Here is an 18045-nt window from a genome sequence, read left to right on the forward strand (position 1 = left end):
TGTTTTCTATGGCTCCTGGCTAAAAGAACTTAGTTTTGCTTCATGAACTTGGGGCCAGATGTACTAAAGCATACTGTGCTCACAAACAGTGCAATTTGCAAAAACACTTGGTTTGCAACAGTGCAATAATGTTGGAGCATGTACTAGAACCCCTTTGAAAAAGGCTTTCCGAGTAGCAAATTGCACATCCATGTTTGCGAAAGGATCTAACTGCATAAAGGCTTTGTTTTGGACATCACAGTCTCTGTTCTTGAACGACATTACCGACAAATGTCATATCTGTGTCACTGTAACAATTCCTGAGTGTGAGCCTCCAACCTTGTGTATACAATCAAAGGACGCCACGCGTAAACAGAAATGGATCCCAGGGAATCAATCCCATTGGTCAGACTGTTACGGGAGTTGGACTGTAACACATATACACCTTGTCAGCCCCTCTCCCTTTAAAATTGTGTTTCCCGCATCTCTAGGGAAGTGGTAAGTTTCTCCATCCCCAGCAGGCCCCAAACCCTCAGAAGCCTGTCACTGTAATCCAATGAGCGAATGGTGCCCCACCTGGCTAACGGAGCGGCCAGGCTGCATATCGTGCCATGTCCATGACTTTGCCCCCTGTAGAGTGTTGTAAATTAGTTCTTCATGTAACATGGCTGACAGTGGTCTTTAGCCCTTCCTTTGTGTTCTTACCTCCTTAGCCTCACAGAATACTTATGTGTGTTCTAACTTGTACCAGAGAGTTCCACTCATGTCAGTTGATGGTCTGGTCAGCTGGCGAGGTGTGCGGATCATAAGGGTTAAGTCAACTAGTTGGAAGACCCAATAGGTTATAGGTAGGGAGTCATGGTACATACGTCTTGAAAATATCATCCATGTTTTTGAGTGCGTCTGTCCAGCATCGATGTAGCTTGGGGCAGCTTCATAGGAGATACGTGAGAGTACTGATCTCGCCCCAGTATCTCCAATAGTTTGTGGTCTTGGATGGGTTCCAATTATATACCTGTACAGGTGTATAATGCTAGTAGTGTGCTAGTTTCATGAGCACTTCCATGTCTGAGTCGCTAGTAGCAGAGATCCATACATCACTCTATTCCTAATTTGTTAAGGCACGCCCTAGTTTAATTTCCCACCTCTTTTATGCACGTGATCTACGATACTTTACACTGAGACATGGAGAGAAAAACGAACGACAGTGAGACATGGACGCAAGGCATTAATGTGAGGGACATGTAGGAACGAGGGTGAGGTCAGAAGTATGATAAAGATACGGGAAGGGTATGAAAGACATTGGTAGAGAGCTACAGATAAAGATTGAATTGTATTCCCTGTTCTATCCAAGGTACAATTCTACCTTGTTTATAGGATTTTGCTGAAATTTGCATGTAAATTGCACCATTTTGACGAATAGCAGACAAGCATTGGCAAAACCCAATAGCTCCTGCCTTTATAATGTGAGGGCCGAGCTGTCAGCTTTGATTATGTTTGCCTGTCATGCATTATTTGATAAATAAATAAAAGAACATATTTAAAAGTTCTGGTGGAAAAGTAAACATATACATTATGAGATCTCAAAAACGTTTCACTTAGCCAAATGAAGCGAATATTACAAAGAATAAGAATATAAAAGGAAACGATTCCCAAGGCCTAATTTTCTACTTTCACAGGATTCAGTCAATTGCTCCTCTGCATTAGCCCAGGAAGCAGTTATATTTGCTTCCAAGACACCAGCTGAGTGAGTGTCTAAGGTGGCCCTTGCCGAGAGCCATGAAAGTCTATGTGTGTTAAAGCTTTTGCTTTCAAGTAATATGTGGCATGCAGGAGAGAAACTAAAAACAATCCTTAAGGTCTGCTATTCAGCCATACCACAGCAAAAATGTACAGGTTGTTGTGCGTTCAGAGACAAGGCTTGAGGGAGAGGGAGCAGTACCATGTGCGGCAGGGGGCGTTTCAGTTGTAAAGGAGCCCAAGATGGAAAGAGCTAACTAACACATGCACTCATGGAGTGCTGAATGAAATAGAAAAAAGTTTTTCTTAACCCCTTTGCTGCGGGGGTAAATCCCCCGCTGTGCTGGGGGGCGGGGGGCGCGCACCGCGCCCCGGTGCTCATGACCAGCTCAGCTCGTCACGCAGCACGGTGGCGCTGTGCTCATGACCAGCTCAGCTCGTCATAACCGCGCCCGTTTTTCGGAACGTTCATCACACATTGGGAATTAGCCCCGCGTGCGAGCGTTGCGCGGCTCAAGACGAGCTCAGCTCACACAAGCACCGTGCCTCATTACGAGCTGAGCATGCACAAGTGAGCCAATCAAACAAATTGTAAACAGAACAGGAAGGCAAGTAATTGAATAAAATGCAAGCAAATAAGAGTGGCAATAAATCCCACCAACAGTATTGAGTGGGCAGGCTCTAAGCCCACTGCAAGTTTGCACTGTCTAGTAAGCTCGAGCTATAAACAACCGTATTGAGAACATTATCGGGTAATCACGCCTTAAACAACTTTTGAGATCACTTGCATCTGGGGCCGGCACATCAAAAACCAAGTAGTAATGGATAATTGTCTAGACAATCCCCAAAACTCCTCGTCGACTCCATGGCAGAGTCCGGTATGCATCGGCTTCCGGTACCTACCTAGGGCGTCCTGCAGGTACTTCTGCCCCACCAGCTTCAGGTACTCCTCGATTGCTTTGGTGGCCAACGTGTTTTCTCGAAAAATGAGATGCTCATTTTCACCGCACCGGTCCACCTCAGACATCATCAGGTCAGTCAAGAAGTCCTGAGGAGAAAAGAGAAAGGTTTAATCCCGCCTGTTAGAGCAAAATACAAGAACAAAACATGCATGTCCATCAAATACGAGTATGTAGCTCTATATGGCGGTAGCTGTAGCTAACGTACAACCAATTAAAAATATCTTACCTTTAGGGTTACCCTAATTGAGTTACTGTAACAAAAATATACAAAAGCAACAGAAGGAGCCAGGATTGGTTCGAGATCATCAAGATTTGCTCTAAATGTTTTTAATTGGTTGGTTCACTTGCTACGGTCTGTCTAGGACGTCATATAAAGGAAACATGTATTGTAACAATGTATTCCTTTATGGCACCACAGACAGTGGCTTAACAATAGTCCTTGGGGTGCGGGTAGGCGGGGGGGGGGTGGGGATTGGTGGAAGGGGTGGGGGGACAGAAGCCAGGGGGTCCTTGCCTAGGTCGGGAGCGGGGCCACCGCCTTGTATTTTTCGGGAGGGGGGGGGGGGGGGGGGGCACTCAAGTTTCCTTACACCACTGACAATGGATACGGGAAATACTTTGTCACTTTCACATATAGGAAGAGAGAATTCCCTGCAGAAAGATATTTGAACGAGTAGACGAGAGAGTGACGTGAACCATTCACCCTTCATGTGTTGAAGGCTAGCGAGCGAAACTTGTTTTCTACACTAAGTCCTCGCATAGTTCCTGACTATTAATTTTCAAATGTGAATATAAAAACCATATATTTCTACAACATAGGCAATGAAATAGGTTTCAGTGTAGGGTTGCGGCTTCAGTGAGTGGAAAACGTATGTATTTCAGGGTTTCATCTTTCTAGTGACATGTTTGAATTCATGTGGAATAGTTTTCAGTCTGGTCACCTGGCATGATCAGTCATGTCGCAGTGAAACGCGTTTTATGTTAATTGTGTGTTCTTTAGAATTCCGGTTCTTTCTTTTTTTTGTTTCACTTTGGAATCTTTGCTGCGTCACAGCCATGTATGCTGCACGTATCCTCGTTGATAGTGTTACAGCTCACTGAGGCCCATTTCTAGGTGTTCACCTTGCCACTACGTCGCAGGTTTTTCCACGCTGCAGACACAGCGGTGGCCACTCCATTAGGGCGGAGGAGCATCGTCCCCTCCACACCCCATGCCACCGCCAGCTAAAAAAAAATAATAAAATGGGTTTTAAACCCGTTTTATTATCATTTTATTTTAATCCCCTGGACCCGCACCCAGAACTCTGACGAGTCTTGGGGGGGCGAGTCCAGGGGATGACACTGCTGGCAGGGAAGTGATGGGCACCCCCTCCACTGCGCATGAGGTGTTTGGCCGCCATCTCGGGCCGGCGAAGCCCATCAGGTGCAGTGAAGCTCTCTCCAGCCCCAGCAGCGTTGCTTGGGCTGGAGAGAGTAGACACAGGCTCCCAGTCTGCCTGGGAGCGCAAGTTGCCGACGCTCAGGCCAATCCTGAAGCTGCTCTCATGTGAGAACAGCTTCAGGATTGGCCGCAGTGCAGGTTGGGAGCCAGTGCCCAGGGCCAGAAGCAGGATGCAGCGGGAGACTGCAGGGTTAAGATATGTTTATTTTATTTTAATGTAATTTTTTTGTCCCCGAACCCTCCCCACCTCCCTCCTTTCGACCTCCCTCCTAAGGCCCGCCCTCCCCCCCCCCCACTTTGAAAGGAAGACGGTCCGCTACTGCCCAGACACCACTACGTCGCCTCGACAGAACAGATAGCCTTTCAATGTAATTGCCTCCTGTAGTTTCTTGTCATTTATCCACAGCTGTTTGCCCTCTGCCCTCAAATGTAATAAGCATATCCATTAAATAGACCTCTCCACTGAAACGTGATCCAGTCACTGGCACATCTTTTACTGATATCACAGTTTGAAGGACAGCAAAGGTTTTGGTACTTTCTGTTCCCATTGAAAACTCAAAGATAACATTTTCAAATGAACCAACCAGTACTATTAATGTATCTATATATGTATGTAGGCATGTATGTGATTTTATACAGAGCAAAATTAGTTACAAAGCAACAGAACTTGTACAGGAGAGCGTGCAATGTATGCAGGAGTGTGCCGGGGGCGTAACATAAAATGTGGGGCCCCCTGCAGAATGTGATGAGGAGTCAGTGAGTCTCCCATATCTTACAGATTTTCATTGGGCTGCGGGAGGTTTGGGGTCCCTCTGAAGGGTCGGGCACCCCGACACTGCAGGGGCTTGCGTTACACACTTAGGGGTGCTGAATCCACTACTCAAAAAACCCTCTGTCGACCCCAGTGAACTCTAAAACTACCGGCCAATTTCACTGATCACATTCCCGGCCAACGTGCTGTAAAAGACTCGCAACACACATGGAGCAAAACCAGCTACTTGACACCTCCCAATCCAGCTTTCACAGCAACCACGGCACCAAGACCACCCTAATCGCAGCCACCAACAACATCTGATCCATCCTCAACTGAGGAGAAACAGCAGCTCTAATTCTCCTTGACCTCTCGGCAGCCTTCAACACCAAATCACACCAAACGCTGATCAAAAGACTCCAACACACTTGCATCCAAGGGAACGCGCTCAGATGGTTCGCCTCCTTCTTCACCAGAAGAATTCAGAGGGTCCGCCTACCACCCTTCGCCTTTGATCCCAAGGATATTGTTTGTGGTGTCCCACAGGGCTCATCCACCAGCCCCACACTCTTCAATGCCTATATGACCGCACTGTCCAACATCGTCGGATCACACAGCATCAACATAATATACTACACAGATAACACCCAACTCATCCTCTAACTCACCGACAACCCCACCACCACCAGGATCAACTTCCTTAGATGCATGTCTGACATCACTGACTAGATGAAAAACAACTGCCTGAAGCTGAACACGGACAAGACAGAAATACACATTTTTGGCAACATAAGCAACCCATGGAGGTCTCCAGACCTGGGACCCACACCCACCGACCACAACAGAAACCTCTGAATTTTCATAGATAACAAGCTCGCCATGAAATCACAGATAAACACCATCTCCTCACCCTGCTTCCTCATGCTGAACATGCTACGTAAGATCTTCAAATGGCTACCTCTGCACACCAAATGGACCGTGACACAAACCCTCATCACCAGCCGACTGCACTACAGAATGCTCTCTACGTAGGAATCCCCGCACACCTCCTGCATAGGCTTCAAACCATACAGAATGCCACAGCCAGACTCATCTTCAACCTCCCCGTATGACCCACATCACAGCCCACCTCAGGCAACTCCACTGGCTCCTCGTACAGAAGAGATGCCAATTTACGATGCTGACTCAGGCACACAAGGCTCTACACAACCTAGGACCTGCCTAAATTAACCACTGCCTGAACTGCAACCATCCATCAAGAAGACTACGCTCCGCCTCCCTCTCAGTTGCCCACACTGCTCACATTCACCAAAGCAGAATTGGGAGACACTCCTTCTCCCACATCGCAGCAAAAACATGGAAGAGCCTCCCCTCGCAGCTCCGGACCATCACCCCACTGCCGGATTTCCGAAGGGCACTCGGGATCTGGCTGTTGGGATGAACTTCCTGGGAGCTACCAGTGCCTGGATACCCTACTGGGTAATTAGCAGCCCTTTATAAATCCAGATTGATTGATTGAATATTCCTGGGGAGAGAGGGTTACGTTGTTGAGAGGGTGAGGCTTTCCAAAGGCTAAACTTACTAGAGAGCTATGGCTGAATCGCTGGTGGTTAAAGCTTATAGAGTTCTCACTCTCCCAGAATCTTCCCGAGGGCATCTGGTGCTGCTACATGCCTCTTGGGAGACAACAGCAGACACCCAAAGGATGATATGATATGATAAAAACATTTGTACAGCGCACGTTCACCAACGGCTTCTTGGCGCTTTGGACAGACAGAGGAAAAGACTGCGAGATGGATCAGGATCAGCTGACAACTCCTTCCACCAGGAAGCCTGTCCCAAACCATGAGAGTGACTCCAAAGAAACAGCATTTCATTACAGAGCCTTAGCTGTTGGAGACAGCTGGCCACCTAGGAAACATACACATAGTTATACAACCAGACCGAGAATGTACCCAAGCTATCCTCCGTGAACAGTGTGGGAGCAATGCATAGGGGTATGTAATTTTACAAGCAGACATAGTATGTGCTTTGAAGAGTCCACCCAGGGGTGGCAGGAAGCAACCTATAGGAGGGGGTTTTACACTAGCAGCCATGATATATGTTCTGAGGATACGAACCAAGAATGAAAACAAGCAGTCTATAGAAATGGGCATAATACATCTGGTCCAAAGTAAGACGACAGACCTACAATCAAATTTAGTAGCATTATGAAGAGTCGCCCAGGAGTGGCAGAAGAGCAACCATTATAAAACCAACCATAATATAGAGCTGGTGGATCTACCTAGCAGTGGCAAAGGAGCAACATCATATAACAAATCATAATATATGGCTGATGAGTCCACCTAGGAGTGGCAGACGAGCAACAATCATATAAGAAACCATAATATATGGCTGACGAGTCCACCTAGCAGTGGCAGAGGAACAACAATCATATAACAAACCATAATATATGGCCGACGAGTCCACCTAGCAGTGGCAGACGAACAACAATCATATAAAAAACCATAATATATGGCCGACGAGTCCACCTAGCAGTGGCAGAGGAACAACAATCATATAACAAACCATAATATATGGCCGACGAGTCCACCTAGCAGTGGCAGAGGAACAACAATCATATAACAAAACAAATATATAGGGCTGATGAGTCCACCTAGCAGTGGCAGAGGAGCAACAATCATATAACAAACCATAATATATGGCTGACGAGTCCACCTAGCAGTGGCAGAGGAGCAACAATCATATAACAAACCATAATATATGGCTGACGAGTCCACCTAGGAGTGGCAGACGAACAACAATCATATAACAAAACAAATATATAGGGCTGATGAGTCCACCTAGCAGTGGCAGAGGAGCAACAATCATATAACAAACCATAATATATGGCTGACGAGTCCACCTAGGAGTGGCAGACGAGCAACAATCATATAACAAACCATAATATATGGCTGACGAGTCCACCTAGGAGTGGCAGACGAACAACAATCATATAACAAACCATAATATATGGCTGATGAGTCCACCTAGGAGTGGCAGACGAGCAACCATTATATAACAAACCATAATATATGGCTGATGAGTCCACCTAGGAGTGGCAGACGAGCAACCATTATATAACAAACCATAATATATGGCTCACGAGTCCACCTAGGAGCGGCAGAGGAGCAACTATCATATAACAAACCATAATATATGGCTGATGAGTCCACCTAGGAGTGGCAGACGAGAAACAATCATATAACAAACCATAATATATGGCTGATGAGTCCACCTAGGAGTGGCAGACGAGCAACAATCATATAACAAACCATAATATATGGCTGATGAGTCCACCTAGCAGTGGCAGAGGAGCAACCATTATATATAAACAAGCATAGCAATTGGTTGACGAGTTCACCAAATTGTCGGTGAGGAGCAACCATTATATAAAAAGCAATGGTATATGGCTGATGCGTCCCACTAGGGGTAGCTGAAAAACATCCATTATACAAGTAGCCTTAGTAGTATGTGCCCGAGGAATCCATGCAGCCAGCCACAGTGTGTGCCTAAGGGGCCACTTAGGAGCAGCAAAGGGGGAGTAAGGATAATACATCCTGCCATGGTATATGCGCCTCTGTCTCCAGCCAGGCGCAACAGGAAGCAACCATCGGTGAAGCGGCGTTGACCCTCAGGCACAACACAAGCCATCATTGTACAACCAGCTCTAGTGTTTGCATGAGAAGTCCACCTTGGAGCATCCAAGAAGGAACCCACAGGAATGGGCATTATATGACCTGTCATGTCACCCAAAAGTGTCAGAAAATTTCAGAGAGCACCCATTACAATCTGCATTATAGAGCCAACCACAATACATGGTTTTTGGTGTCTACCCAGACAGAAAGAGAGGGTGCAAATTCCACATTCACAGAGTGCAACATGTGCACAACCTTCTCAGGCTGACATGTGGAAACACCTAAAGCAAGCTTCTTTAACGAGTCGCTCATCAGCTGCTATTACATCCCCAGCTACTTGTAAGCACCTCTCCTGTGTGCAAAAAGGTCTACTAAAGGAGAAGCTTGTGATTGGTTGAATTACTATATTTACACCCATATTAAAAATGTTGTGCTTGATACTAAAATTAGAGTATTTTCAGAACTCATAAGCTGATGCTTGAGGAAAAGATGGTTGAGTTTCCAAAATATATATCTAAACTGATATGTGAGCGATACACCTTGCAGCGGTGTGAAGACTTATTACTAATATCATGTACTCTGTGCCAGAGGCATTGCAGCTATGGCTATTATGTATTACCGATGCAGAGGTATTCCACATGGAGAAAGCCTTTTTTCCTCATTACTGCTAGCTACCATTTCTGATTAACCGAGGCGATCGCTGCTGGTCATCTTGCAAATGGTGGCCATAGATGTAATCTTGTCTGATGTGGTCATGATTACAACAATAAAAATATTAGTAGCTTGGGATTATTTTAATTTATTCTTGAAAAGTTTGCAGACCAAGACCCTAAAGAGCAAATGATGCACATGGAAATAAAGTTGCCGGTTTGAAGGTAAAAGCTCGTGAAGGGGAATATGTGATTGTGTAACAAGAGAGAAGGGAGTAAGGGGAGGTTTTGAAGGATAATGGGCCTTTCCTTAGCTACATTGTTCCAACATGTCCTGAAATTGCTTTTCAACCCGAACATGATACCATCAGTGCTGCCCCCTGCCGCAGCGTAACACGAGGCCCGCTAATTGCATATGCAGGATCAAGCCTCGACCTGGTGCCGCTGAGTGAACCGACTGCTCCCTTTGGATGCTACCACTCAACGCACATTCGCCTCACCAGAAGGACCCTCTTAGAAGCAGCAGCCCTCCCACCAGCAGGTGTCCTGTGGATTCCTTTATGATTAGATTCATTTAAATGCTGATGAAGGGGAGGAACTAATTGCACTGGCTGCAGCCCAGAATAGAGCAGGCAATTGCGATAATTACAGTAATATCTTGTAATTCTGAAGTGCCTGCATTGTAAGACTGCAGAGCAGTGCAGGAAAGATAACTGTGCTCGCTTCACTCCTCAACAGTTTGCAATCTGCTATTGTTATCCAATTAGAGCCGGGTAAACTCAGACACACAGAGGTTCTCTGTACACTTTGTGAAAACGAGGCTAGCTCGTGGGACTGAGTCAAGAAGATGCTACAATTCAAATTTACTGAGTCAAAAATCGCTACAATGTACATATTCAAAAAGTACATATGTGTCAAATCCCCCCACGCCAAGATGTTTGCATTCCGTCATTCCTGTTTTCCCAGCCTACAGCATTAAGCATGATAGGGCATCTAAACCAGCATTTTAAAATAGGACAAGTGAAACTACAATTCCCAGCATGCTTGGATGTAGAGACTGAAAGTCCAAGACTAGTTGGAGGTCACCCTCATGGCCTGGGATCATTTGAGAACTAAGGGCCCAATTTAGACCTTGGTGGAGGGGAATACTAGTGATGGATATCCCATCCATCGAATTATGATCTTATTATATCCTCTGGAGGTCGTAGTACAGTGCACAGGATATCCGTCAAGTTTGTGACTGAGTATTCCATCCGCTGATATCTATCTAAGGCCCTAAGAATAGAAGAGGGTGAAGCTTTTCATGTCTGTAGTGAGTACAGTCTTCGATGAGTGTGCAAATCCCAAAATTAACGTCGAGAAAAGTAGATAGCGCTGTCTTTTATACGATAGCTCATTGAAGCATTTGTCTTTAGGTTAGCTAATTGTTGGTTAAACTTTTACTGTGACAATATATCTGTAGGTCACTGGTTTGCATCCTGAAGCGCAGACCTTGCTTTCCATACGTCCGAGGTTGGTAAATTGAGTACTGTTAAATTTGATGCTGCTAACACCTATTTTTTAAGTGCTTAGAAGTATAGTATGAAGAGCTATATTATTTGCATTAAGACAGTGCCTCATTTTGTGCATCCTCGTAAATCCTCATTCCGACTCTAACATTTCAGTTCCTTCGTGTTTTTCCTACCTCAACCTGGCATTGCAGTTTGTAGAAAAATAATGCTGGTCAGAATGTGGCTGGAAATCTGTGTTTTGTTACAAGTGCTTCTATTTCAAATGAAAAAAGAAGCCCAGTTAAAGAAACAACCGAAAGGTTAGTTAGATATTTTCCTGTACTCACATGTCGACATTAAAGCAAAAGGTCACCCTACAAGGATGACCTTGAGTGATTTCTGACATGAACAGCAGGAAGACCTCTGACATCACAATGTTCAGAGGATAAAGTCAGTGGCAGCTGCTTCGGACGGGGGTGGTAAGTTGAGATTTTGTTTTAAAACACTTACCCTATTACGCCTGCAGCTTCTCCTCTGTCCTCTTCTCTTATTGGCCCCCATTAGCACACAGGCTCCCCTAAGCCAATCAGGATGCTGCTGTCACCAGCATGACAGCAGCATCGTGACTGGTCACTCAGACAGTGCCTGGGAGCCCTGGGACTGTTCTGCACCTGGCTGTGAAACACAGCCAGGTGGAGAAATGCCAAGTGTGCATGACTGTTTGCCAGGCCCAAGAGACGGTGCGCACTTATGGTGCATACATATTTCCTCCTCCCTGTGACCCCAACCCCGCCCGCCTTAACCTGGCCCCTTGGCACTTAATGAAAATAAAATAATGTGTTATTATTATTTAATTTTTCCTTTTTCCACTGCTCTGAGAGCAATGGAGTGACACTCCTCCGCCTTTTAGCGGAGGAGCCACCGCAGGATAAAGTCCTGAAACATCAATGCCTCTCTAGCAGGGGGTTCCAGAGAGGCTGAAGGGGCGTATACAACTGGACGCCAACCTCCCTGATCCCTACACTCCTAAAAACCTTCAAAATGCACAATTTGTTGGTAACTCGAGTTTGCCTTCCTTGTTGCATATGCTTTCATTTCTAAGTCTGCGAAAATCACAGAAGAATTCCCACTTCCCAGCCACGACCCTCATATGTAGGGTGACCAGGCGTCACGGATTTGCCAGGACAGTTTCGGATTTTCACCAACTGTCCCGACAGATTTTGTCAATTTTGGCTCTTGTCCCGGTTTTTAGAGGGGGTAGACTGAAAACAGTGAGAGACACTTTTTTGGGGTCTCCTAAAGCTGTGTTAATTAACAGCTGTTATAAGTAAGTAATTTAATTAACCCCTTCCAGGCTGATGACGAGCTGGGCTCGTCATGGCGTAGCCTCCTCGCACGCTGATGACGAGCCCAGCTCGTCACGTAAAGTGAGATTTAAAAAATCTCAGCGCAGAAGCGGAATTTCGCTAGCGCGCATGAGGTTAACAGGTATGATGCTGGTTTCAGAAATTACATTTGACTTATTCCCTAAGTGCCTCTTCTGTGTTTCTATGTTGTTGAGAGCTTTCTTTCTGCGCCGCTTCCTTGATATAAAATTGTAGTCCTTCTTGTATTGTATTGGTATTGTGGTATACTTATATAGCGCAAAACTGTCACCACCAAGGGCATCCTGGCGCTTTGACCCATGATCCAGCAATTCAGTAGCTCAACCTGTCCTAGGGAAAAGGTAAGTTTTCAGCGCCTTTCTGAAGGCTAAGAGATCCTTAAGACTTCTCAGGGATATTGGCAGGGAGTTCTTCTATGTTTGCAAAATGTCCTGATTTTTGGTTTACAAAAGATCATGTCACCCTACTCATATGCCATTTTTGCGAGCTACACAAATCCAAAAGTTAGCCAAATTAGCACTTTTCAAAGCAGAGTGTGGGAAACAGCATTGAATGCGGTCATTCATCACATGACCTCTACCTAAAAATTCTCACTGAAATGTATCACCTTTCCAACCTTTGTTCCTCTAAATTGAGACGTAAGAGGTGCAGGCACCTCCCTGGACGCCATGAAATCCAAGCTGTAACAGAAAAGTTTTCAACCCTTTCTCTTCCCAACTACAGCTCTCCGGGCCCTCCCATAACAAGGACCGGCACTATGAAGGGAAAGAAGAGCTTTGACAAGCAGTGGCAAAGCCAATAGGCTTCACTTCCAAGATACTAGCCAATCAGGCGCTCAATGCCCATTGGGCTCATAGGACTTCAGCCCCCCCCCCCCCCCCCCTGTGACCCCCCTTCCCCCTCCCCCCTTCCCCCCTTCGTGAGTCAGGCCGGGCTGAGACAACTTCCTGGGAACACTCACATACAGTGTTTGAGCTGTTCTGGTGTGGCGTCCGTCTTACCGCCGCCGTGTACTTTACACGTCTTTAAAAGACCATGTACTTGTTAACGAGGCTTTGTTGTTCTTTCACCCATTCGTAAAGCCCCTGCAACTTCACTCTCCGATTGCAGAATATATTCCTAGGCTTGCAGCATAATTGTATAAACTCCAGGAGCAGGCATCTGTTTTTATTAGGTGACAGTATTTGTTGCAGTACCAACCTATGCAGGAATAGAATCTGAAAGTGCAGATAAACAGTATTAATAACTTGCTTTTAATACAGAGCAGGCTGTCACTGGTTTATACTGCGGTTCAATTGAAAAGAGCAGGGGTGTTACTACCCCGCTTAAAGATATTCATTTATACAACTACAGAAGATGAGTAGCTTCAGTCAAAGTCATCAGGATTCAAACGTGTGGCCTTCACATTGAACCGGTTTCCTACAGAAGATGCATGAACCCTATGAGCTAACTCACTAACATTCTACTGCCACTTTATATTCCTCGCCGCACCCAGTGGGTGAAGGGCAGCCTTCTGGGGTCAAGATAGCCTCAAACGTCTGCATTTCCCAGGAGCGCGGGAGCAAGCCGCTGCCTTCTCCTTCGCCACTCTCGCGGATTCTGGGCACGTTGGCAGCAGGGTTGCCCATTAGCCGCCTAGAAGTGCCATCCTTCTTCGCGCTGATTGCCTCCGATGTCGCCGGAGCTGCAACAGCAGGTTTCAGAGTCGATATATTGTATTTCAGTAGTCTATCTGCTATGTAATGAGATTTAAAAAGCCGGTCCCCAAACCGAGAGGAAACCTCGTTTGCCCACTATTAATTCAAGCAGAGCCCGTGCCAGGCACGCGCCCTGGACAGTTCACAAAAGGAGGGCACGGCGTCAGAGATATCCAAAGTTTACATGTAGGATTTTTGTGCAAATTCTCTACTTGTTGTGAAATTCACAAAGAATTCCGAAGTGTCGAAAAATCCTGTTTGGCTATAAACACATGTTTTTAGCCGAAAATGTCTGAGTTTACACCTGTTAGGTAGTCACAAAAGGACCCCACGCAGGAACATGTCCATTTACACCATAGCAGTATAGAATAGTGCAAGTGAACAACACCACGGCGTGGAACAGGATGGGGCAAGGCACTGGGAGTGGACGGGGTTGGATGGGGTGTCGAGGTCTCAACATGTCGTTTTCAAGGGACTTAGCCTAGCAAGCTTGTAAACGTCCACAAACGTCCGTTTAGAACCCCTCTACCGTAGAAATGGTCTGAGAATTGTCCCCCTTTGGACAAGAAACCAAACCTGCAATCACACATAGGCGCTGTTTCCACCAATACAGACTTGTACTGTGGGTACAATTCCACATCGTGGGGATACCGAAGATGGAGAAAGCCACTTGACTTTGTGAATTGTAAAAAAAAAACAAAAGCACAGAAAAGAAAATCCCCAAACGCACATTTGCATATTTATTTTTTCTTTATTTTTTTTGTGACTGACACCCAGACTTTTCCTGGGTACCACAAACTCACATGCACTAACTATTCACTAGTGCTAATGTAGCATGACCTTATTTTTGCGCACAAAAATGTCACGCTCAAATACATTTACACTTTTATTTTTGGAGTTCGGGGAGGAGGGCTTCTTCCACTCTTTTCCAACACATTGCGTAGGCGATCCCCTCCATCCCCACCCAGGACACGGATGCACTCCTACCCTTGATAGGAGGATATCTCTGACAATGTCCTTGATGGTGATCTGCCTGACAAGACTCTGTGAACAGCCACAATTTTTAATTTTGGGACGATTCACCGACTTTTGCAGCTGTCCAGGTCTTGAAACCCTTGCTACCCATCCCTCTGTGTAGATTTACTCAAGCAAAACACTTTGTTATAATTTGGGCTCCCGGTTTCATGGTATTTATTTTTTCAACATTTCCGTCTGCATTGATCCATATTTATTTTTTGCTAATTTTGTCTGTATTTATCCATTTTTACTTTGTGTTTTCTGCATAAATGAAGCTACAATGGGTATTTTTCCATATTTACTTGACTCATAAATGTATATTCGCATTTGAATGCCCAAAAGGTTTCAGGAGTATACAGTGCAATAGCGTTAACTGAAAACACTTGCATGACAGAATAGCTAAATACCTGTGGATCTGCACTTAATTACGCTTACTTAGGAAATCTATTGTCTTTTTTCATCTACCCTACCTCTCAATCTGTCCACCTACTGACCTGGTACTTATGATTGACAGTGGGGAAAAAACATCCAAAGAAGACCTATTTTCCGTATCTTTCGGTATTTAAAAATAAATACAGACAGAAGAAAAAAAGTTATCTGTCCGTATTTATCTGTTAAAAAACAGTAAAAACTGAAAACTGCGAGCCCTAGTTATAATGTTGGGCTTTTAAATACGAGGAAATCCATTAACGGGACCAAATTCAGGTTTTGTCAATCACTGAAGTCAATTTGCACTCAGGATGGAGGTGGTATCGCCCGCAACATGCTACGCTTATGATGGAAACACGTTGTGTATCAGGACCTTCAAGATGAAGCACAACAGGACAATCCCTCCTTCACTCAATAATGAAGGAGAGCTTTCATGGGCATGTCCACCAAGACAAGTGGCTTAGAGTAGACATTCTGTCAGCAGAAGCAACAAACAGTAACAGGATGCACCATGGGCAATATGTGTCATAACATCTTGGCTGTCTAAGGTCTGATTGATGACACCTGACGGTGCCCTGCAGGTAAGACCTTTGAACCACACCCCAAGAGACCTCTACGGCTGAGAAAATTAGCGCCTTTAACCCCTTCGCTGAGGAGGGTAATTCCTCCGCTGTGCTGGGGGGGCGCGCACAGCGCCCCCATGCTTATGACGTGCTCAGCTCGTCATGAGGCACAGTGCGCCTGTGCTCATGACGAGCTGAGCTAGTCACGGCCGCACCCGTTTTTGTGGAACGTTTAGCACAGCAGGGGAATTATCCCCGCGTGTGAGCGTTCCACGGCTCATGACGAGCTCAGCTCCTCATGAGCACAGGAGCACCGTGCCTCATGACGAGCTCAGCTCGTCATGAGCAGGCAAGGTGTTAAATTGGATCCAAGGGACAGACCGGATTCACAGCGCCAGAAACAGAAAATCTGCAGGAGTCATTGCGCTCGAAAAACAAGCAGAAATGCCAAACTTGAATTTCTGAGGCTGCATTCAGTACTTAAATAGACAACTTTCCAGAAAAGTGCACTTTTACCACCTTCTCTAGGGTAGAAAAGCACGCAAAAGGAGAAATATCAGCTGCACAATGAGCTTATGGCTACAACCACGTGCCGCCGCCCCCCCTTTCCATCACATCCTGGTTTCAATAATCGACAGCGACATATTAAGTAGTTTGGGGGTCCCTGGTCGGATCAGCTTCGAAATTATGATCCAGTTTCAGCTCTTTGATGCCCTCTTTGGCCGGGTCACTAAAAGTGCACATGCACACCGGTTCAAATTCGAAATGTGCTTACATTTAATATTCAGGGATAGTAATTTGTGTTTTGAATATAGTCACACAGCAGCAGCTCACAAATAGTGCTGCAAATAATCTCTGCGACGCCCTTCAATTTCTCATGTGTGAGGTCTTGTTTGTATCTAAAAGAAACTGGTTTTATGGATGTGCATGAAACAAACACAACATTTGTCAGCAAAATGTCTGTACTAGACTCTCACACATTACCCTCATTAAAAACAAATTAAAGGAAAAGCTATTTGCAATAATCTGTTTAAGAATTATTCAAGGTCATCAGGGCAAGACTCTCTGCAGAACAGAGCTGGCTCTATCAGGGCCCCCCCCTGAAAGGCTGGGGCTCTAGGCCAGAGCCCACTTTGCCCATGCCTTAAAACGTCTTTGGCAGCAGGGGTGGGTTTCGCGAGGAATGGTGCAAGAGTAGGGTCGCGGGTGGTGTTGCGTGGGGCAAAATAAATTATTTAAACAAATCTAAACTTACCTCGATGCCGGATCCCGCGTCTTCTCTGCTCCTGTTCTCCTGCCCCTCACAGAAACAGGAAGCAGGAGCCAGGCTCCCACCCCTAAGTCAATCACAATGATCCAATGGAGCGTTGTTTTTGTCATCTGAGCGCCATGACACGGTGCTCAGCCAGGGAATGGGGACTAGGGATTGTTCTCCATGCAGGCTGTAATGCAGCCTGCATGGAGAACAGGGAAGTACGCATGACTGGTTTGGGCGGCCCGAGAGGGCCGACCAAACAGTCACTACGCACTCAGGAGTGGGCAAACGACTCCTGCCCTGCCCTGCTCGGAGAGCAGAGCAGAGCAGAGCAGCCCCGCCCACCTGCCCACCGCAAAGCAGCAGGACAGGCCAGGAAGCATAAAATGATAACTTAAAGTTATCATCCATTTATGTTACTCTTCTTCACACTGCTTAAAAGCAGTTGGGTGACGCTCCTCCACCGTAGCGGTGGAGCCACCTAACTGAGAGTCACCCGGACGCCACACGGCACAGGGGCCAGTGTACCACGAATCATGCTTATCAATCCATTTCGACCAGCCTTGGACAGTCCTGCCTGGCACCATGGCACTGCCACAGGAGCTGGCTTGAAAAGGCCAGGGTTGAGGTCGGGGTGTTAGTCCGTGCAGAATTAAACAAAACCCGGCCACACACTGTCCCGTTCAAGCCGGCTCACCTGGCAGTGCCTGACTTCCCGACAGCCCAGGCTAACACAGCTTTTTAGCACCAAAATGTTATCTCTTAGGAGTTATTTTCCCCCTCACAGCCAGGCCTCAACTATATCGATTATACAAGTCGTACTCACTTCTTCACTCAGATCCTCTTTTCACTTAATTTTAAATTGAGATTTTCTCTTCATGCCGGGAAATGAATACATTATAAAACAGGCGTGTGGAGGCTCGCAGGAGCCGAACATTTCCAACCTCTGTACTAAAAACAGAAGAGCCAGCACTTAATTTGTAAAAAAAAAATAAGTGCTAGGGCCCTC

At 46.0% G+C, this 18045-nt stretch overlaps 1 protein-coding gene across 9 annotated transcripts in view; it reads right to left on the bottom strand.

Annotated features, from left to right (window-relative positions):
• The window catches only part of DAB2IP (DAB2 interacting protein), a 1377413-nt gene that overhangs the window by 180480 nt on the left and 1178888 nt on the right, over positions 1 to 18045 (bottom strand). For all 9 annotated transcript variants that reach the window (XM_086920966.1, XM_086920964.1, XM_086920965.1 and 6 more), the window contains one exon: positions 2623 to 2767. In XM_086920966.1, coding sequence (XP_086777092.1) covers positions 2623 to 2767 — 145 coding nt within the window. The remainder of the gene's footprint in view (positions 1 to 2622; positions 2768 to 18045) is intronic.

The sequence above is a fragment of the Lissotriton vulgaris genome, chromosome 5, assembly GCF_964263255.1.
Source record: "Lissotriton vulgaris chromosome 5, aLisVul1.2, whole genome shotgun sequence".
NCBI lineage: Eukaryota > Metazoa > Chordata > Amphibia > Caudata > Salamandridae > Lissotriton > Lissotriton vulgaris.